Here is a 23,377-nt window from a genome sequence, read left to right on the forward strand (position 1 = left end):
CAAGTTGGTAGTTTTTGTTCTAGATATAGAATAATTCTGCCACCTACTAGCTTGGTAGAGCACATTTGTGTAACTTAGATAGATCTTAATGTATAAAAATACGCACACCGGTTTGGTTTTACTTGTGCAAATTGGGTCAGTTTTTGTGCCATAAATGCTTTAAATTTGAAGGGAAAAAGTGAAGATGACCCTGTTTGGCAGGCATATCTGCTCGACTAAAGTTGTGTTTTGTAGCTATGCAAAATTCAAAATGAAAATCTATTTTGTAGTAAAAAAAAGTTGTGCATGCTTTTATTTTATTTTTTCTCCCTCCCTTACAGAGTAGCACTGCAGGCTGCAGTTCCTGGACTAAAAGATGGCTACCCAGGGTAAGTAGTATTTTATTTAGGCATTTTGCCCCGAACACAAGTGTTTAAATTCTAAAAGTATGTTTGGAGTTTGTTGGACTGCTGGTAAGCTGGTCTAATTTGCCTTTTTTAAACAGCTTCAGCAATGGCAAGTTAAATGGAAGTTAAGTCTCTGCACAGATATACAAAACCCCTATTTACCTCGCATGGCCTATTGGTACAGTTGCCCTTTTTTGTTTCAATTTTATTTTGTAGCAGACTTGATGGAGCTGGACATGGCCATGGAACCAGACCGCAAAGCAGCAGTTAGTCATTGGCAGCAGCAGTCTTACTTGGACTCTGGCATTCACTCTGGAGCTACCACTACAGCACCTTCTTTAAGTGGGAAAGGAAACCCTGAAGAGGACGATGTGGATAATCAGGTGTTATATGAATGGGAGCAAGGCTTCTCTCAGTCTTTCACACAAGATCAAGTAGCTGGTATGTATTGAAGGAAGTCTATAGAATTGGTTTTTGAAAGCAAAATAGAAGTATTGTGAGCTGAGACGCCAGCCTCTAGCAAACCAATTTGTTTGTAATTCATTGTGCAGATATTGATGGACAGTATGCCATGACCAGAGCCCAAAGAGTAAGGGCTGCCATGTTCCCAGAAACCTTGGATGAAGGAATGCAGATCCCATCCACTCAGTTTGATGGTGCTCACCCAACAAATGTACAACGCCTTGCTGAACCATCCCAGATGCTGAAACATGCTGTGGTCAATCTAATAAATTACCAAGATGATGCAGAGTTGGCAACTCGTGCCATCCCAGAACTGACCAAACTTTTAAATGATGAGGACCAGGTAGGGTACATCTTCAGAAAAAATATTCTGATTTCTTTTGGTTCAAAGAATCTAAAGTCCTACGTATTTTCTGCAGGTGGTTGTAAACAAAGCAGCAGTTATGGTTCATCAGCTGTCTAAAAAAGAAGCATCTCGTCATGCCATCATGCGCTCACCACAGATGGTATCTGCTATTGTGCGCACCATGCAGAATACAAATGATGTAGAGACTGCTCGGTGTACGGCAGGCACTCTTCACAACCTGTCTCACCATAGAGAAGGGTTACTTGCAATTTTTAAATCTGGTGGTATCCCTGCCTTGGTAAAAATGCTAGGGTAAGTGACTATGGAGTTCTTTGACTTGAAATGATACAATTGGTGTTGGATGCTTAACTCTTGTCACATTGCCATCTCTTGAATTGGCTTTTTTCCTTTTCTGGAGAATTCACTACTAAAGATTTGAACATAAGTGTACACTAGCAACTTGCAGATTTGTTTTGTGCATTTTACTTTGATGATAAATCTCCTTTGGACAAGTCTGCCATTTTAACTTATTGCCAAAATGGAAATTTTGGCAGGTGAACCAAATCTAGATTTTAATTTATCCAAAGAAACATGCTCTGTTTTTGGATTGTTATAGCATGGCTTATGCCCTTGGTTTTTCTCCCCCACCCAGTAAAATCTTGTATGTATAAACAGAAGTGTGGAAGGAGGGTTTTTCCTCCTTTCCCTTTTTAAGCTACATGTTTTAGCTGCACTCGGTGTTTTGAAAGTCGGCAAAGTCTTTAGCTAGGACCAAGTTCTAGCATCTCAAAGCTCAGTTGTGCAAGACAGCAGGATGCCTATATTAAAGTTCCTGGGGGTCAGGTAGTTAACTCAAGCGGCTGTGTTTGATAGCTGGCAGATTTGTAAGCCTAACAGTTCTAGCTGGCAAGCGTAAACCTGGAGTTGCAGTACAGTCTTAATGTTCAAATGCCTTGTGTTTTTGTTTTTTTTAAGGATGGGTAAGAGCTCTTTTTAAAATATAAAAAAGAAAATGAACCAGTGCCTAAAAAGTGGAGACCTTTCTAAAGCTAGCAGATGCTACTGCTGCATCCACACTTCAAATCTGTAAGCTTCAGTTTACCTTAACTGTCGGTAGTTGGCAATCAGTCGCTTCAATAAGGCTGTCAATGTGAATTGTTTCAATCTTGAAACAGTGTAGCCCAAGAAAACAAGTGGCGGCATGAACTCTGCTCCTGTTTTGTAACTAATTATTTAATACCAAATAGTAATTTTTAAAAGTTGAATATTTAATCAGTCATGGATCTTGTACTGGCCCCCAGCAGAGCTGAATGTGAGCCTCCTTAAACTGAAGTGTAATGCTATTTTCAGATTTTGGGGATTTTGTGTAATTACACTGACAAAACATTGCTTTTAAGTGACTTTGCTTTTTCGATAAATTCAAAATCACACTCTTGAGTACCTTATCACAAACAAATTACAAAACAAGCAAATGTCTAATTTATGCACTTTATTTTTCTTGTCTCTAGAGTAGAAGAGCAGTATAAGGCACAATGGCTAAAATTCATATTTGAAAGTGCAGTCAGGTTTCCTTTGAATTCTAATAGAAGGAATGTTAAATGGGATTTGTCTGTAAAGGAGTGTCATAGTAGGCAGAAGCTGTCATACTAAATGATCATTCACAAAATAGCAAAATGAGTCTTTGAAATGTCATGGCTGGTTGTAGTGTCTCTGGTAGGATACATGGGTGGTAATTTCCATGAACCTTTTTACCGTTAATGCTTGGTGGGACTGCTCAATTTTGTGTGTGTATAAAAAAATATACTGCGACAGTTTTTTGATTAAACTGGTAAACTGCCTGTTCAGTGTGGTGGTTTACTGTGCCAGAAGTGTGTGTGTGTGTGTGTGTGCGCGGTTGTGCATATATCAGAATGTGCATCTTGGTGGGAGAACTGAATTAGTTCATACAGAGTTTACTTAGCAAGCAGCCTGGAAATGCTGTTATAGCCAAATGGAGGTTAGTAAGCTACCCTTTATGTGAAGTGTGCCATTTTACAAGTTTGAATTTTGCATGTAAGTCTAAATTGGGTAGCTTTTTTTTTCCTTTTCACAGCTCTCCTATTGACTCTGTATTGTTCTATGCAATCACCACACTGCATAATTTGCTGTTGCATCAAGAAGGAGCTAAGATGGCTGTTCGACTGGCTGGTGGCCTTCAGAAAATGGTTGCTTTACTGAATAAGACTAATGTTAAGTTTCTTGCAATAACAACTGACTGTCTTCAGATTTTGGCATATGGCAACCAGGAAAGCAAAGTAAGACTTGATTTTCCCACCTTTTATCTTCCAGTTTACATATCCTTTTAGCATTCGTAAAGTGTGAACTTCTTTTTCAGCTTATAATATTGGCCAGTGGAGGTCCTCAAGCTTTAGTTAACATCATGAGAACCTACACATATGAGAAGTTATTGTGGACCACTAGCAGAGTGCTAAAAGTGCTCTCTGTATGCTCCAGTAACAAGCCAGCAATTGTTGAAGCTGGTATGTGTTTTCATTAAATGTTATGTTTTTAGCTTGGATTTTCCTCATGATTAAGTCATCATGCTAATGTAATCTTTAAAACTAGGTGGTATGCAAGCCTTGGGACTTCATCTGACAGATCCTAGCCAGCGCCTTGTACAGAATTGTCTTTGGACTTTGAGAAATCTTTCAGATGCTGCCACTAAGCAGGTAACAGGAATTTTCTGTAAAATTTTTGGATTTTCATACTCTCCAAATTAAGAGTTAGAACAAGAGCGAGTTATTGCTTGCAGTTTGCTTAAGTAAATTTTCTTGTTGACAGGAGGGAATGGAAGGTCTTCTTGGAACACTTGTCCAGCTTCTAGGCTCGGATGATATTAATGTTGTAACATGTGCAGCTGGTATTTTGTCCAATCTTACATGCAACAACTACAAGAACAAAATGATGGTGTGCCAGGTTGGTGGTATTGAGGCTCTGGTTCGCACGGTCCTTCGTGCTGGAGACAGAGAAGACATCACAGAACCAGCAATTTGTGCTCTGCGTCATCTCACTAGTAGACACCAGGATGCTGAGATGGCCCAAAATGCAGTCCGTCTTCACTATGGCCTTCCTGTGGTGGTAAAATTGCTACATCCACCATCTCACTGGCCACTAATAAAGGTAAAAATTTTTTTTTTTTTTTATTGAAAGATCTCCAATTGACAGTCATTGACTAGTGTATTGTGAAAAAATGCATTTGCTCATAACCTTGGAAAGTATGTTTGACAAATGATTCAATTAAACACAAGTTGAGATTTTTGCTTAAAATGAACTTCAAGCCGTATTCTGAACTTTTTTTTTTTTTTAAAGGCACTTGACAGCTAAACTCAAGTGCAGTTTTTTTTGTGCATTTTATCGAATTTCTTTTCTTTTCTTAAGGCAACAGTGGGACTGATCCGCAATTTAGCGCTCTGCCCTGCAAATCATGCTCCACTACGTGAGCAAGGTGCAATCCCCAGATTGGTGCAGCTGTTGGTGAGGGCACATCAAGACACTCAGCGACGAACTTCCATGGGTGGAACACAGCAACAGTTTGTGGTAAGTAGGCTTACTTATTTAAAGATTATCTTGTTTAATTCTTGGTTACTAAACAACAAAAAACCTAATTTCAGGAGGGAGTACGTATGGAGGAAATTGTTGAAGGTTGCACTGGAGCTCTCCATATTCTGGCAAGAGATGTTCATAACAGAATAGTCATCAGAGGACTTAATACCATTCCACTTTTTGTCCAGGTAAAAACATTGAATTCTTTTTGTGTAGTATAATGTATAATATGCTCTAAAGACAAATTGTGTTGCAGTTCTTTTTGTATTGGAAAGAATGAGTAGAGGGGTCCAACATTTTTCATACTCTGGGCTTATATGGGTCACCATGCTTAGGCAAGGGTTTTTATAACTAGAAATGGGGAAATTGAGACACTCTTGACTTGTGCAATTGTATAATTTGAGTCATGATTATAATAAGGCTGATGCTATTATCAGATGGCCAAAGGGGTACAGTAGAGGAAAGGCTATAAGACCACCCAAGCCTCCACTGGATTTTCTCTGTAGCATAAATAAGCTTGAGTATTTCCAGTGGCTGCACAGAATGTTCATCAAATGTAGAAAACCAAAAAAGTTAGATTTGAAAATCGTAGTATGAGAGCTAAATACTGTACATATTGGGTCAATTTTTAGTTTCACTTTTATGAAACAGCAAATCTGTTTGTTTTTAAATGTTCTGCAGTTTCAGCCTGTTAACTCTTTACTGAGAGAGTTTTGGTGCATTTCGGAAAAGACCTCTATTGCTCATTATTCCAAAAAGATAAGCATGAGAAGTGGAGTGAGTGAAAATGACTGGTGATATAAAGGGCTGCACTTAAATGTATGAAGGAGCAAGATTCAATTACCCAACCTCTGTACCTTTTTTGTATTGCATTTTTTATGTATTGAAAATATCCCACGGCTTGCTCATAAAGTAACCCTTGGTTATCTTGCTAAATGTGTGCTAGTATCTACACACCTTCCCTGCTTTCATAACTATATATAGGATATTATTCAAACTGCAGTTTTTAAAAGTAGTTGATCAAGTAAAAAAATATCATTTAAGTATAAAAAGTTGACAAATGTGAGATGCATTTTTCTGAAAATGTGAACTGGTCAAAAACAATAGCAAGTGTAAAATGCTTGAATTGAAACCAATACAAATGTTTCACCATTGTTTTTCCCTTCTCTTTGGTTAGCTTTTGTATTCTCCAATTGAAAATATTCAGAGGGTAGCTGCCGGAGTGCTGTGTGAATTGGCTCAAGATAAGGAAGCAGCAGAAGCAATAGAGGCTGAAGGAGCAACTGCTCCTCTTACAGAGCTGCTTCACTCTAGAAATGAGGGTGTAGGTGAGTGCTTGACATTCAGAATTTTTCAAAATGCTGGCCAAATTCTTTGTGTAAAGGTATCCTCTAGGATGCAAGTTCTGTCTAACTCCTGTTCCCCTTAGCCCTCTTATTCTCGGTTTTTTGGTTTTAATCTGATATGGTGGAGTCATTTTATTTCATACTTTGTACCCGGTATTGCTGAAATACTCTGAATAGGGTTTATCTGATTTTGTGCTTTACTTTTTGTATGTATTTAGCAACCTATGCAGCTGCTGTTCTCTTCAGGATGTCTGAAGACAAGCCTCAAGACTACAAAAAGCGATTGTCTGTAGAACTGACAAGCTCTCTTTTCAGAACTGAGCCAATGACTTGGAATGAGGTATGCATTTTTGTAAACTTGTGGTTTAGTGATGGGGGGAAAAAATTGGCACTAATATACCCCTCTCTTTAAACCTCATCTAGACCGGGGAATTGGGAATAGATATTGGAGCCCAGGGAGAACCTTTAGGCTACCGTCAAGATGGTATGTGTACTTCAATTTTTTTTAATGCTTTAACTGATAAAACTGATTAAAGCTGAACACTGCAAAGCAGAGGGCAAGTTAAATATTGTGATGTTAGGTTGAATTCAGCTTGATGAGCTATACTAGACATCAGATTGTCTGGGTAGTTATTTACCTTGTAAAACAGTTTTAAATAGCTTTTTGGCTGCTTGTTTTCTGATCCTGATGTGAATTACATGTTGCTATCAGTGTTGGTTGACTTCTAATTAAACTGGTTTGGAACAAAATCTTGAAACAAGTGGCCCTCCAGGTTAGAACTTGGCCTAATTGGACCTCAGTTCAGTGGTCTTGAAGTAGAGATGCATGAAATACCTGGATAGCCTTTAAGGTTTGAGGTAATGTGAAGTTTTGAACACAAGGCATTTCAAATTGGCAGATAATGTTTAATGTGCCTCTGAACAAGCAGCAGGAATGTAAAATGCATTTTTATTCATTTTTTAATCTGTTCTACACTAAAAGCAAAGTCCTAATTTAATGTAGGCTGCCATCTCCCCTTCTGCGGAGCATGATGATCCAATAGTAGTGCTGCTTTGTTGGTTGGAATATTCCTTTGTAATGTTTTCCCAATACTTCTCTAATGGGGAATAGGATGATTTGTGCCTGTACTACTAGTTTCATTTTATTTCAAGTATAACTCACTGCTCAATTGCTGATTTAAAATATTCATATCAATGTAATTGACTAGCACTTCAGGTTTGCCAGCTGTTTGATACAAGAGATCAGTTGGTATGGGTATATTGGATACACCTGAGGGGAAACTTGCACACAAACTGGTAAAAAGTGGCCCTTGAGCACAGCGACGGATCAAATTTACCAAAAACTTATGTTCTTGTGTAAGAAAGTAAATGCACACCACCGACACAACTGTTGCTTGGCAAAAATCCCAAAATGAAGTATTAGAGACGAATTTAAGTAACATCACCTCTAGTTTGTGCTTAGTGTTCAATACTTGCCATAATCATTTGGTCTTAAATTATTTCAAAGCAATTCCTGGAGGGATGTGCCAAGAAAAAAGGTTGAGGACCCCTGGTTTAGAGAAACTTTTGAACATGTCATCCCTTGTAGCAGTACTAGCATCTTTCACTAGCTGAGGGAAAAGTATCTTTGCAGGCACCTTTTTCCTTTTGAATCTCTGGGTTCAAATGTATGCAAGTTCTGTCAAGTTTCTTTTGTGTCTTATCTATAGATCCTAGCTATCGTTCCTTCCATTCTGGAGGGTATGGTCAAGATGCAATGGGAATGGACCCAATGATGGACCATGAGATGGGTGGACATCACCCTGGTGCTGAATACCCAGTTGATGGGCTACCTGATTTGGGACATGCTCAGGATTTGATTGATGGACTTCCCCCAGGTGATAGTAATCAGCTGGCCTGGTTTGATACTGACCTGTAAATATCTTTTAAGGTAAGGAACGAATTAACATCTGTTCTTGTACAGATATTCCTTGTGTAGGCTCCCAAGTGTGATGTAATGCTATGTAGAAATTGTTTGTGTGTTTTTTTTTGGTTTTTTTTTGTTGCTAACATGCTCTCTTTCTCTTCAACAGCTGTATTGTCTGAATGATCCTGCATTGTGATTTGGCCTGTAGAGTTGCTGAGAGGGCTTGAAGGGTTGGCTAGTATCTCTGAAAGTGCCTGACACTAACAAAAGCAGAGTTTCCTATGGGAACAGTTGAAGATTTTTTTTTTTTTTTTGGTTCTGGTCCTATTTGGTTGTGGAATAAAAATGGATTTTGGGAGTGGCTGCCTATTTGAAGAATGCACACGAGTGGATCTCAAGATGGATTTAAAACCCTAGCCTTCTAATTTTTTTTTTCTTTAACTTTTTCAGTTTCTGTAATGGTACTGACATAGCTTGCTTTTAAACTAGCCATTTTTATTTTTTACTTTTACAGTAATTTGTATTACTTTTTAACAGTCTTGTAGTGTTAAGTTATAGTGGTAATGCTCCAGCTGTTTCTACTTTTTAAGATTAAAGTAATGGTGTAGAACACTAAAACATAATCATTTTAGTTGTACTCTGACTAAAAAGTAACATTGTGTAGTTTTTGTATAAAATTAGACAATGGTCCAATTGCATTCTTTTTAAATTGCGTAAAGCGGGTTAACCATTTCCAGTGTCAATGTTTTCAGTGGAATTTGCAATTAGATGGGGGCCAGAATAAGACTTTTGCTAAAAGTGAAAGTAGTTAAAAATTCATTTATCCCAAAGTTGTTGTAGCCTGCTGTACTTATTGGTTACCATGGTTAAAAATGGCTAAACAATAAAAATGGACTTTCAATTTTGCCTGAATTATTTTGTGATGTGTTATTGAAATGTAAACAATTTGGCTTAACTTGAAACAGCTTGAACATTTTCGTAACGGAAATGAAACATTTATTAAACATTTATCTAATTCACATTTTGGTGATTCTGTTCCTTCATCAGTTTCTTCCTACCACCAGCACTCCCCACCACCCAGCTGAAGGAACAACTGATCTCTTGTGTCCATCTTTGCAAGTGTGGATTGCAAAGCAGTGACTGAAAGGCAATTAGTTTGTCAGCACAAAACTTGAATGGAAAAAATGCAAGTTGAATTTCTTGGGGCTTTGTATCTTGCCATTAGTGCTGATGAACAGTGCTTAAGTGTCTACTTTGATTAGGGAAACTTTATTGTGAGCATCACATTTGATTATGAAACTTAACCCATATTTGGCACGGCTTGTATGCTTGCCAGAGCTGCTGCATATTTTTGGTATTTTTTTATTCAGTACAATCTAAGTACACGGTCCAGCATTGCTTAGTGTGGTTTTTGTATTTTCTTTTTTTTTTTCTTTTTATAGTAGCAATGGAAGTCAAATGCTTCGGGGTTTTGTTTTGACCTGAAACAAAGGTCAGTCTTGTTTTGTAATGGAACACAGCAATCTGTGGGAGTCCTCCTGTCATTGATTTAACCTGCTTGTGTTTAAATAGGGGAAGGGTGTCGTGGTGCATTTGTTTTGTCCTGAGGGCAACCTGCACCGTAAATATAAATTTTCTTCTGTACTCATTTTTGCAAATGTTGTGAACAATGTTTTAAAATGCTAAAAAATAAAACATAGTATTTTTGCTTTTAAAACTTGTCAGAATTTTTTGTACCTCATCTTATCAGACTTGGTAAATTTTTAAAGTTCTTACAAGCATTTCAGTGTGCAGCTATGGCTAAATTTTGAAAATAGACACACTGATACTTAAACAGAAAGGTATGTTTTGTCTCATCCTTTTGAAATTTGCAAGTGATTTATATGAACAAGCTATTGGTCCAGCTCAGAGGTAAACTTAAGACTGTTCAGTTGCTTAATTTGTGATAAATAGACCTGCCTTGGTATGTGGATGAAATGGATATTCGGTGATCCTCACTTGAAGTCTTCAGTACCAAAGTTGATCACTGAGAGCTGTTGGAACAGACTTACAGCCCTTTGGGGGTTAAGACCCCATTTTAAAGCACATGCACAAGAACTAGAGCTGCAGATCCTTCCAGTTTTGGAGTGTCCTTTTATTTCCAGCTGCCCACTTAACTATGCAACTTGTGCTTAGTCTGAGGTAGGCAAATACAGGCTGCTCTGTGGGTAATTTTTAATGTTCTCACTTAAGCTTTGGCTGGTAGCTCACCAATCTCAATTGTCTAATTGGTGGTCAGGCAGGATTATTGGAGCAGTTATGTGCTTTCATGTACAGTAATTCAGAATTCTGAGATGTGTGTATAATTTATACTACAGGTGGCTTAATGCAGGTTCAATAAATGCGCAGGAGTGAGAAACTAAGTTGAACTTCTGCCAGCCGTGTGTTTTATTTAATACATCAGTTGGATAACATCCTACTTCCTTAAACAAGTATTTTGGATTAGGTAAGGTAGTGACACCATACCTGCTGCCCTATGTTCCTTTAATTGTTTCTGCATATCTTTGTGATAAGTCTGGTCTGTGCCCTGCTCCGGCTCTGTTCTGATTTGCTTATGAGTTGAATTGCTGGAGTCTTGAGCTTGTCTTGAGCCACTCGTGGCTGGACACGGAGTACTGATGACTTAATGCAACAACAAATCAATATATATTTGGTTTATTCTGTGATTGTAAATCTGTTCCATCTTTTCACTGAATGGCAGTTGGTTTTCGTGAACTGTCCTAATAGACTTGCTGAATAAATAGTCCGAAGTCTAATGTCCAAACAGACTTACAAAAGTAAATTTACAAGTGTCTTCCAAGCAAATGTAAATGGTGTAATCCATACCACAACATGCAACAGCTGATGTGAAGTTCTTCATTTTCTTTTCACCTGACAGACATCTGCCTGGTATTTAAGTTCTAGTTTACTTTATGCAAGCAGTGCATATACGTACTACAGGTAGTTTGTGCATTAGTGTGTTGGGTTATTCAGCTCAGGCCTGCATGCTGTTACCAATACTTTCTTACACTGAACACTATCCTGAGGAAATAAGAGGCCATAGTAAGGCTGCTTGGGTAAGTTGTGAATGAGAGCCATTTGTTAAGCTGGATGATTGTAGCTTGTTTTCTTTGTGGTTCTGAAGTTCAGTCCTGGTGTTTCAACAATCGTGGTTTTTATTCTAACCAATTTCATAAACGCAACTTTTTAAATTGATGTGTAATCTGTATTTTGCCAGAACTTAATGATAGGGGTAACTTGAAGATTTAAATTCACTCACAGCATGCTTCCCCTTTACTCTTAAGGTGTTGTCACTGTTAGCATGTTGATGCAATCAGGGTACAGTAGTACTATATTTTACTTGTCTACCTCATTTATTAAATGCTTCTATAGGAGTGGAATTGGCACCTCTAGCATTAATATTTGCACCAATGTTTACACTGCTCATTGCTGCTCAGCAGAATTAGGGCTCAATTAAGGTAGAATACTTAAAATTACTAAAAAAAAAAAAGCCACAACTTTAAATGCAGGTTTCATTTTCTTAGTGTATACATTATTTAGAAACGTGTGGGTGAAATTAATGAAATTGGTTAAGTGTCATACTGATTATGCAGTAGTTTTGAATGAAAACTCACTTGTGGTCTTCCAGGACTGAATTTGAAAACCATTGGACTAAATTGACCTGTTGAAACACAGTTCAAAATGCGTGTGACCTGTGGAATACTTGCATGCCTTCTGTGAAATTGCTTTTGTGCTCTTGTTTTAGACTTACCATATTATACATGGAAACAGCATCTGCTGCAGCAACTGCACAAATGTAATAACTGGACTGTAGCATTACCCTTGGCAGCTGTAATTTACTGTCTGCAGATTTGTCAATTTCCTACATGATTGTGTTTGAGACCAGTTGGTATGGATATGTTGGAGCACATGTGCAGCAATACATCTGATCAGGTAACAGTTTGTTTTGGCAGTATGAAAGCAGCCCTTTAAAAAGGATTTAACTGCTAGCTTTCGTAATCAAATGTGATGAGACGAAATACTTGTCCATTAATAAGCTTAGTAGGAAGTGTTGCTGTGTAGTAAATAAAATTTAACATAAGAGTTCAGTCCCACCACTGACTTGATGGTAACCATTAGCAAGTGAATCAATGCTTCAGTTTATGTGCTTACAAGAGAAATTGTAGTGCAAGTGGTGGCCCCTTAAGCAGTGTTCAGGTAAATTTTACTATTACTGTAATCCTAAATTAATCCCAAACATTTGCATGATTTGTATATAGTATTGAACTGCATACAGCTATCTGCTACATGGATTAAGTCCTCTAAGGTGAAAAGCTTGGTGGGTTTAAACTTTATTTTGCAGTCAACGGTCCTCGACTTCCTCCAACTTCTATCTCTCGTAGATTTTGAGCATTAATCCCTCTTATGTTGGGGTTAAGATAGAAAAAGCTCAAGTTACTACAGCTGTCCTTTCTTTAAGGTACAGGTTTTCAACCCTTTAATTTTTTTGATCCAGCCAAGGCTCCTCTCTCACTCAGTGTTCAGACAGGGTTCTACTTTTTTTTTTTTTGCATTCATCAAAATGGATTCTTAAGCAGTTGCACTTTAAAAATGGCGTGTTTAAGCTAGTGCACTTGCTAATTGCATTTAAAGCTGACATCTCATTACAGGATTTCTGCATGGTGGGAATGTCCAGCTTGACTGCAGTTGCTGATTTTGGTCTCCTGAGGATATCTGTCATTCCTGTGATATCTAGCCATGTAATCAAAGTATTTCGAGCTTATCACAGCAAAGCAGGCCCAAAAACCTAACTGGGCAACCTTTCACTGTTGGTATGATCTCTTTGAAAGCTTCTTTTTTGGGTTTCTTGGACATGGAGCTAATGTGATTTGCCAAAAACTCCAGTTTTGTCTCTTCTATCCAAAGGTCTTCCTCCCAGAAGCACTGTGGCTTGTCAATGTACATTTTTAGCAATTTCCAGTCTTTTTTTTTTTTCTCCCCCTCAACTTTGGAGTCCTCGTGAATCATCTTCCTTTGAGCCCACTATAACTCAAAAGCAATGAATGGTGCAATCCGGTGGTGATGGATCTTGACTTTGGAGTTAAGCTTGTATCTCTTTGGAAGTTGCCCTTGGCTTTTGGTCTACCATTCCCATTATCCTCCTGCTCATTCTGGGGTCAATTTTCCTCTTGAGGCTACGTCCATGGAGGTTGGCTACAGTTCCATTGACCTTCAACGTCTTTGAAAGATCTGCAACTGTTAAAGGAATAACTAACAAGCTGTTTGGAAATCTTCTAGCCTTTGCTTCTAACTTCCTCATCTTATTTTCTTGCTGACCTCCTCAAAACTCTTCTTTCTCTGGTCTGTGTTTGGAGTGAGACCCGTGATACCAAATGGCAGAGTGACTTCTCCATGTAAATCTCCTGAAAGACTAATTGCACAATTGGAGATGTGCGAGAGATTTCAAGAAAACATTTGAAAAATCATTTTCAATATATAAATCTTTTCTGTGGATACCAACCAACATGTACAGGCAGTTTTTTAAATCCTTCAAGAATAAGCAATACTTGATTTCTTTTCACACTACTCCGCTTTACTTGATGACTTCTCAAAAGCATGCAGGCACTTGGGGTAATTGCTTTCCATTTCATCACTCTTCAGGAGGTATACTGTACCACACTTTTTCCCTTAGCTGTAAAGGGACTGACATATTTTCCCTATGTCTGTATAAAGCCTTATTAGGCATGTTGCATATTTGAATGGTTCCTTGAGAAAAGTACTAGAAGACTGGAAAGTCGCAAATGGCGACTTTTTGCAGTCTTAAGGGTGCTAATCTAGATCCTGGTACTTGTAGACCGATTATGTTTTACTTCTGTTTTAATTAGAATTATGGAAACTAATCAGGAATGATAATCTAAAAAGGTAACCTACTAAATAGTATCAGGTGTGGGTTTGTTTGAAAGCTTTTGTGGAGCTCGTAACTACAATAGTTGACAAATGCAAAGCTAATCAATTTAGATTTTCAAAAAGCCTTTGATGCAGTTGTCTTGAAAAGATCAATTTTAAAACAAGAAGTTATACCCATCAGAAGTAACCTACATAACGGTCTGTCTGGTTATCTGGTAAGAAGCAAATGCTCCACTTGGAGTGAGGTCATCTGTGGAGTTCCTCGGGGGTCTGGCCTGGCCCATTAAAATGTTAGTTACACTGAACATAAGTGACATTATGTTCAAGACTGACACACCAGTGAAACCACATCTGTAGTATTGTATGCAATTCTGGTCAGGACTGTATCAGAAAGATAAAGCAACACTTGAAACTCTGCAGAGGGGGAGCAACCAGGTGCACCCTTGGACTTGAGGACATGTTGTGCTCTTAACATTTTGGAGAATTAAACCTATTTGGTCTTGAACAGAGAAGACTGAGGTGGGACCTACAATAGCTGAAAAGTCACTGATAAAGTAGAGCTACAGAACTTTACTCACCTAAACGTCATGTACTTGAGGACACCAGTGGAAATTAAGGGGGAGTGCATTTTTAGGCACAGTTGTGTGAATCTGGAACAAACTATGGAGTTGAAGCAGAAACCTTGCCAACCGTTAAGGATTGGGGTGAGAGATTGGGTCAGGTGAGCTATTCGCTTATCTCCTCTTGTCAGATTTCTTATGTTCTTGACCATATTGACCACCTACTGCTAGCTGAGGGTTCATCCATATTTATTTTCCTTGTAGACAAAACCTCATGTTGAATTTGACGTCTCTACCAACTTTTGAAGTTCTTATTCATTAGAAATGGCTTATTCACCATCTTGGCTTAGTTTAATTTTTCTGTACTCCCCTTTTTTATTTTATTGCACAGCTCCTTGGGCCGTCATGCATGAACATTGCGTATGCCCTTTTCCATGCTCACATCAAAATGTGTAAGAACTAAACATTTTCACTGCAGCCTCAGACCTTGCGTACGCACGTTTCTGCTTGGTTTTGCAATCAGGTGGCACCCAGGGCTCAAAGTAGTGCAACTGTTTGTATACAAGAGAGTGAAAAGAATGGGAGACCACACAGTCTAGGGAAGGTATTGTGATAGTCAAAAGATCGGAGTCCAAAAATACCATTTTTTGGAATTGTCTGTGTGTAAACACGATTACCTGAGTACGCTTTCACTTCAGTCAACCAAATTTTGCATACAAGTATTAGCCTAAAAGTTGATAGAAATCTACATTTTTTGTAATTTTTTTTTTTTTTTTACCAATTTCTGCTAACTGGAAGTGAGATTTTACCTTTCATTCATGCAGCTGCAGAGTCTGATTTATTCAACTCTTATGTTCAATGTATTTATTTGATTTGGTGGTGTTTGGTTCTTTAATATAAAAATATAATCATTGTCTTACGGTTTACTTCTCAAATATGCACCCCAATATCTGAGTATATGAGAGAGTCTAGTGGAGACCACTTAACAATTTGTTTATTTCGGGTACTGTGTGACTTTCTGAACTTGAATGTTTGAGTACTTTTGCCATGCTGTGCCACTCTAATTTCCTTTTGTTGCTTAAGCCACCAAATAGTATGCGTTTCGTTGCCTTCACTTTACTGTGCAGGACTTCATTTCACAATCGTTAATTCTCTAATTCTAATTGTCGTTTAACAAAACACTCAACAGAAGGGGGCTATTTATATTGATTTGCATAGCCAAATTGGTGGGATCTGGGTGGGGCTGTAAGGACATGTAGGTTTGCGTTAACCCGGAAATCTCGTCTCGCTCATTCAGCATCCACGTGTTTCGCTGTGTAAAGAGTTACGTTTCGTCAATGAGCTGCTCGGTGCCCACTCCGAGACGCTGAGCAACAAAGATTTGGCCGAGATGGCCAAGTCAGCGAGCGAGGAAAATAAAGAACAAGAGGACCCAGCACAGCAAGAAGATCTGGCCCAACTCTTGAGCGTCTCGCGACCATTCCATGAATGGCAAAAGATCTCCAGATATCGGTTGAAGAATGGGACCCGCAGATGATTTGTTCTGTGCAATTTAGAAATGCTCTTGATGACACCACAGAAGTGTATAAAAACCTCCTTACACAAATGAAAAAGCAGTGCTAGCAACTGCCCATCATGATGTTCCTTGCCCACAAAAACACGGCCTAGTGAGCCTTCAGTGAAGAAGAAACTCCTGACGATGACGGCGGTTCTACAGTCGCCTGAAGAGGCTCCTTTAGAACAGTAACGCGCTGCTTTGTTAAAATTAAACTCATCGTTATGGGATCAGTCATCGTGTCATTGTTGGTGAGTACCCATAACTCATTTTCTACGTACTTAATACATGTACGTACGTTTAGTGTAACTGTACACACATTTTACTGTATACAATTTTTCTTGCATTGTACGTATTTACTGCTGGTGGCCTGTCTATCATAATGGCTGTAACATATGTGATATCGGAGACGCTCGATATCTTTACAATAACATTTAGGTTTTACTGTATATAAACAGTGTGTTTACATACATAATTTCAATGAATCGTACCTAATATCTAAGAGAATACAAAGGGATTATGCTGTATAACTGTGCTGGGGATGTTTATAAGAGTGTGGGAGAGTTTATAAGGGCTTAAAATATATAAAAATAACCAGACAAACATGTGTTTTTACTTTGCTGATTTTCACTTTTCTCCGGGGGGTTCTGGAACTCCCTCCCCGCGATCGAGGAGGGATTATTGTGCACCAATTTTTAGTTTGGATTCCACGCATGGGGGAACACATGAGGCACCAGGCTGCTGTCTTTAGAGCGTAAAAGAGAAGCCGGCTTGTCGGTTTGTGACTTGGTGTGCTTGCCGACTTGAGGTACGAACTTGGGAGTTTTACGAGGTAAAGTCTGTGACCCTCTAACTGGACTGAAAAACGGATGGATGAACGTAGTTGGAGGTTCAGGCTACCACAAAAAGACCAGTTACTTGAAGTCGAGAAAGTGCTGTGACAATCCCCGAATATTCCATTTTTCTGGAAGAAATCAGTTTGTCATGCAAAGGAATAGAAGAATAAAATGCACAGCAGTGAAACGGTCACTTCCATCCAATCACTTGAGCCGTGTTTTGATGTTTGTTAACACGGTTGGCCCATTTGGTTGTGATAGTCAAGTTAGAAATGCTATAATGTTCCTGATTTCAACTTGTTTAATCTTTACAGCTCTAAATGCTCAAGTAGGTATGGAGACAGCAAGTTATATTTTGGTCATGTATCTTTATCTCGTGTGTTTAACAAAAAAATCGGGAGTGGTCTCCCCTCGACTTTCTCGTATACTCGGATATTGGTGTAGCGGTCAGGGGCTGTTAAGATTCACACCTGGACAAACTTGTTAAGAAGGCAGGCTCTATTGTAGGAGTTAAGTTGGACAGTTTGACATCCATGGCAGAGCGACGGCCATTAAGGAAACTCCTGTCAATCATGAAGAATCCACTGAACAGGATCATCTCCAGACAGAGGAGCAGCTTCAGCGATAGACAGACTGAGGAGACCCCACACTATGAGACTCTTAATTTCAACCGGGGAGTAAATGCTAACATTACTCAGTTATTGTCTGCTATTTTTATTTTTTTCATTTTTTCATTTTTATTACTATTTAATTTAATATTGTTTCTTTGTATCAGTGTACTGCTACTGGATTATGAGAATTTCCCCTTGGGATTAATAAAGTATCTATCTACGAGGTGTGGCAGAAAAGTAATGAGACTGAAAAAAAGAAAAACTTTGGTAAATAAAAAATCAAACATCAATGTTATCCCCTTCAAAGTAGTTCCCTTGGGCAGCGACACACCGATGGAGACGTTGTTCCCACTGTTGGTAGCAGCGCTGGAAGTCTTCAACCGGTATGGTCTTCAGCATGTCCGTACACTCTTTTGGATGTTTTCTAAAGTCCTCAAATGACGTCCTTTGAGGACATTTTTCAGTTTAGGTCACACGGACTGAGGTCAGGTGAATAAGGGGGCTGGGGAACCACAGGAATGCGTTTTGAGGTCAAAAAATTCTGTTATGGAGAGGGCAGTTTTTGGGCACCATCTTGGCACAGACCTTTCGCATGTGCAAATGTTCAGTCAAAATTTGATGAACGGTAAATCTGTTCAAATTGAATTGTTCACTCAACGTTCTTAATGTTAAACGACGGTCTGATCTCACAAGAGTGTTCACATCGTTCGATGTTTTCATTGGTTTTTGAAGTTGAAGGCCTCCCTGAACGGTGTTCATCTTCAACGTGTTTTCTGCCTTCCAAAAATGATTTGTGCCAGCGAAAAACTTGAGCTCGGGATAAAGAATGTTCCCCATAGGCCTGTTTTAACTTTTCAAACGTCACACTTGCCGTTTAATGGCACAACTGTCGCACTGAGCTATGGGAGGGTACTGATACACGTGCTCTATCAAGGACAACAGCGCAGCGTTGCCAAGATCGCTTGCAGTGTTGCCAGTCTCATTACTTTTTTGCCACACCTTGTATCCTTATTTTGGTGGAGGAGATCCCAGGGACACCCCCAGCCTTGGATCGACCCACACACATTCACTACAGAGACCAGATAAAGCACACTGGGAACATTAAACAATTAAGAATATAATGAAATTAAATTAACTCAATAAAAGCAATAATACCACCCTTGACCCCTTCGGCGATATTACATTTAACTTAGTTAGGTCCCTAAATATTTGGACAGACGACTTTTTTCTCATTTTGGTTCTGTACATTACCACAATGAATTTTAAATGAAACAACTCAGATGCATTTGAAGTGCAGACTTTCAGCTTTAATTCAGTGGGTTGAACAAAACGAATGAATAAAAATGTGAGGCAACTAAAGTATTTTTTTTAACACAATCCCTTCATTTCAGGGGCTCAGAAGTAATTGGACAATTGACTCAAAGGCTATTTCATGGCAGGTGTGTTCAAGTCCGTCGTTATGTCTTATCGATTAAACAGATAAAAGGCCTGGAGTTGATTTGCAGTGTGGTGCTTGCATGTGGAAGATTTTGCTGTGAACAGACAACATGCGGTCAAAGGAGCTCTCCATGCAGGTGAAAGAAGCCATCCTTAAGCTGCGAAAACAGAAAAAACCCATCCGAGAAATTGCTACAATATTACGAGTGGCAAAATCTACAGTTTGGTACATCCTGACAAAGAAAGCAAGCACTGGTGAACTCAGCAATGAAAAAAGACCTGGATGTCCACAGAAGACAACAGTGGTGGATGATCACAGAATCATTCCCATGGTGAAGAGAAACCCCTTCACAACAGCCAACCAAGTGAACAACACTCTCCAGGGCTTGGTCGGCGTATCGATATCAAGTCCACCATAAAGAGAAGACTGCATGAAAGTAAATACAGAGGGTGCACTGCAAGGTGAGAGCCACTCATAGGCCTCAAGAATAGAAAGGCTAGATTGGACTTTGCTAAAGAACATCTAAAAAAGCCAGCAGAGTTCTGGAAAAGCATTCTTTGGAAGATGAAACCAAGATGAACCTCTACCAGAATGATAAAGGCAAGAAAAAAGTATGGAGAAGGCGTGGAACAGCTCATTATCCAAAGCATAGCACATCATCTGTAAAACACGGTGGAGTCAGGCAGTGTGATGGCTGCCAGTGGCACTGGGACACTCGTGTTTATTGATGATGTGACACAGGACAGAAGCAGCCGAGTGAATTCTGAGGTGTTCAGAGACATACTGTCTGCTCAAATCCAGCTCAATGACGTCAAATTGATTCATGATACAGATGGACGATGACCCAAAACATACAGCCAAAGCAACCCAGGAGTTTATTAAAGTAAAGAAGTGGAAAATTCTGGAATGGCCAAGTGAGTCACCTGATCTTAACCCAACTGAGCAGACATTTCACTTGTTGAAGACTAAACTTCAGACAGAAAGGCCCACAAACAAACAGCAACTGAAAGTAAAGGCCTGGCAGAGCATTAAAAAGGAGGAAACCCAGCATCTGGTGATGTCCAGGAGTTCAAGACTTCAGGCTGGCATTGCCAGCAAAGGGTTTTCAACCATGTATCATAAATGAACATTTGATTTCCAGTTATTGAATTTGTCCAATTACTTTTGAGCCCCTAAAATGAAGGGATTGTGTTAAAAAAATACTTTAGTTGCATCACATTTTTATGTAATCGTTTTGTTCACCCCACTGAATTAAAGCTGAAAGTCTGCACTTCAAATGCATCTGAGTTGTGTCATTTAAAATTCATTGTGGTGATGTAGAGAACAAAATGAGAAACAAGTTGTCTCTGTCCAAATACTTATGGACCTAACTGTATAAACACAAACACCACACAGCAAAGTCCATGGAAAAACCAAACCAGATGAAATGAGAGGTGACGAGATTAAGTCCAGAGATCTGTATGTTGAAAGGGAAGGGAAAACGCAATCCTAATGGTAGTTGCTGGAAGGATGAAGACGGACAGATGGATGGATAGTTCAGGAGCGCTCCTTTTCTTGCGGGAAAGCCAATGAATCCAAACACAGTCCTCAGGTAACACAGGTAGACAGGCCCCAACAAACGAATACAATCCAGGACACGATGATTAAATATGGCTGAATTAACAGCAGGCAGTCCGACCGATAAATGCAACACACAATGTACAACAACAATAAAACTTTTCTTTTGGCCACCTGCCCTCCTTTTAACCTCCTTTGACCACCTTTGACCCCAACAGCCCCTGCATGGACTGCTGGGAGATGCAGTTCTTACTGATAGTAGCAGGACTGCTGCATTGGGATGGATATTTGAGGAGTAAACCACAAGACATTGAATCTATTTTTATATTATATACATTAAAGAACCATCAACAACAACATCAAATGAATCTATTGAACAGATATTAGTAGTACTAGGGTGTTGTTCCGTGTTGGCCATTATGAATAGAGTGAAAAGTCAAGCAAAATGACACCTTTTATTGGCTAACTAAAAAGATTATTACAATATACAAGCATTTGAGGGAACTCTTCAGGCAGCATTACATCTCACATGAAGGGGCCCGAGTTGCCTCAAATGCTCGCATATTGTAATAATCTTTTTAGTTAGCCAAGAACAGATATCATAAAAGTAAAGTTGAATAAATCGGACTCTGCAGCTTCATAAGTAAAAGGTAAAGTACCGCTTCCGGTTGATGGAAAGAGCCCAAAAGTTGATAGAAATCTACATTTTGTACCGTATGCAAAATTTGGTTGACCCAAGTGAAAGTGTACTCGCGTTATGATGTTTACACACACACACACACACACACACACACGTCGTTTGGACTCGGGGAGGTCTTAATCATCAATTTCATCAAAATCTTGAAATGGAAGTTTTTGAAGGATTCCAATGCTCTCCCTATACTTCGTATACGAGAAAGTAAAAAAACTGAATCGGTGAGATCCAAGCAAAAGACGACGAGCTGCACGACCTCTGAGCCACGCAGAGTCCATCTTCCCAAAGTTTTGTGAGAAGTCCAGGTTTACAGGCGCGACGCGCAATGTTCTGTGTGGACAAAGTCCTGTAGTGTTTGCTCCACCAACTGCGAATGTAATTAAGGAACCCAAAGAAGTCTGTGATGGTACGAAGTGGGCAGGACATCTAGTAGTTTTTAAGTGAGGATGGACGAAGGCAAGCGAGGAGGCAGATGACAAGATTTAGGGTGCCTGAAGTGCGTATTTCTTTATAAACCAGCGTCATGGTGCAAAAAAAAAAAATAAGTCCTGAACTAAGTCATCAGGAGTGCAATAAACACACAGTTAAAACCGGACGGAAAACACAAGTCCCATGATCCTCCCTCCCTGCAGCAGCAATCATCTCGGCAGCACCCATTGGCATTAGTGGTGCTCCATTGCCTCCATCGCCACATGGCAAGATGATGCTGCTAGTAATTCTTGGATCACTCCCTCCACAGGCTGGTTGCCCCAGATACACTCGCCTGCAGTTTGACGCCATCACGTCTCCGCCGCACCCTGAACTTGGGAACAGAGGAGATGCCAGCCTGGAGTTGGCACAGACAGTAAAAGCCCAGCGGTCCAAGTATAGCAGTGCAGGTTTGAGCCTTTCAAGGAGAGAGGAGCCATTTGCTCCCTTTTAGTTTAGTTTTCTCTCTCCTGTAACCCTAACACTCATCTGCTCCCTAATCCAGCTTGAGATTCCAATCGTGGAAACGCCGACCAGCCATTCTCGTTCAGCACTTTCTCAATTATGTCAGGCTGTCCAGGCCCTGAAGCAGCAGAGCATCCCCATAAGATCCCACTACCACCACCACCAGCACCATATTTGTCTGTGGGTGTGATGTTCTTATTATGGAGAGCTGGGTTAGCGTTACGGCCAATGTAATGGGACTTCTGAGGTGCTCCATTTTGGACTTGTCAAACCACAGACCGTTATTTCAAACACTTTGGGGGGTGAGTGATCAGGGTGGTTTTGTTAGATGGGCCTTTATGTTCCTCTTGTTTAGCAGTAGTTTGTGACTTCCAGCTCTCCCATGGGTGCCCTTTTTGCCCGGTGGACTCATGAGCTCCAAGAAAGGCCTGCAGTTCTTCAGATGTTTGTCAGGGTTCTTTCGTGACTTGTTGGGTGAGTGAGGTTTACTTACCGCTGTTGCAAGTTTTCCCCGTTTTGGAGTTGATGGCTCTCATGATGGAGTCGTAGGGTTTTTTAGAGATCTCTTTGTAACCCTTACCCAAGTGATATACAGTGGTGTGAAAAACTATTTGCCCCCTTCCTGATTTCTTATTCTTTTGCATGTTTGTCACACAAAATGTTTCTGATCATCAAACACATTTAACCATTAGTCAAATATAACACAAGTAAACACAAAATGCAGTTTTAAATGATGGTTTTATTATTTAGGAGAAAAATAATCCAAACCTACATGGCCCTGTGTGAAAAAGTAATTGCCCCCTGAACCTAATAACTGGTTGGGCCACCCTTAGCAGCAATAACTGCAATCAAGCGTTTGCGATAACTTGCAATGAGTCTTTACAGCGCTCTGGAGGAATTTTGGCCCACTCATCTTTGCAGAATTGTTGTAATTCAAGTTTATTTGAGGGTTTTCTAGCATGAACCGCCTTTTTAAGGTCATGCCATAGCATCTCAATTGGATTCAGGTCAGGACTTTGACTAGGCCACTCCAAAGTCTTCATTTTGTTTTTCTTCCGCCATTCAGAGGTGGATTTGCTGGTGTGTTTTGGGTCATTGTCCTGTTGCAGCACCCAAGATCGCTTCAGCTTGAGTTGACGAACAGATGGCCGGACATTCTCCTTCAGGATTTTTTTGGTAGACAGTAGAATTCATGGTTCCATCTATCACAGCAAGCCTTCCAGGTCCTGAAGCAGCAAAA

The 23,377-nt window shown here is 39.6% G+C and overlaps 1 protein-coding gene across 3 annotated transcripts in view; it reads left to right on the forward strand.

Annotated features, from left to right (window-relative positions):
• ctnnb1 (catenin (cadherin-associated protein), beta 1) overlaps positions 1–9,460 on the forward strand; it is a 28,619-nt gene extending 19,159 nt beyond the window's left edge. For 2 of the 3 annotated variants that reach the window (XM_039737559.1, XM_039737560.1), the window contains exons 2-16: positions 321–368; positions 603–827; positions 938–1,191; positions 1,268–1,506; positions 3,287–3,488; positions 3,569–3,713; positions 3,799–3,902; positions 4,015–4,353; positions 4,612–4,770; positions 4,845–4,964; positions 5,954–6,104; positions 6,341–6,462; positions 6,546–6,606; positions 7,832–8,052; positions 8,195–9,460. In XM_039737559.1, the coding sequence (XP_039593493.1) occupies positions 356–368; positions 603–827; positions 938–1,191; positions 1,268–1,506; positions 3,287–3,488; positions 3,569–3,713; positions 3,799–3,902; positions 4,015–4,353; positions 4,612–4,770; positions 4,845–4,964; positions 5,954–6,104; positions 6,341–6,462; positions 6,546–6,606; positions 7,832–8,040 (2,343 nt within the window). In that variant the 5' untranslated portion in view covers positions 321–355 and the 3' untranslated portion in view covers positions 8,041–8,052; positions 8,195–9,460. The remainder of the gene's footprint in view (positions 1–320; positions 369–602; positions 828–937; positions 1,192–1,267; positions 1,507–3,286; positions 3,489–3,568; positions 3,714–3,798; positions 3,903–4,014; positions 4,354–4,611; positions 4,771–4,844; positions 4,965–5,953; positions 6,105–6,340; positions 6,463–6,545; positions 6,607–7,831; positions 8,053–8,194) is intronic. The other variant, XM_039737561.1, reaches the window with a different exon arrangement.
• Positions 9,461–23,377: the final 13,917 nt, after the last annotated feature.

Source organism: Polypterus senegalus, chromosome 15 (assembly GCF_016835505.1).
Source record: "Polypterus senegalus isolate Bchr_013 chromosome 15, ASM1683550v1, whole genome shotgun sequence".
In the NCBI taxonomy this organism is placed as follows: Eukaryota; Metazoa; Chordata; class Cladistia; order Polypteriformes; family Polypteridae; genus Polypterus; species Polypterus senegalus.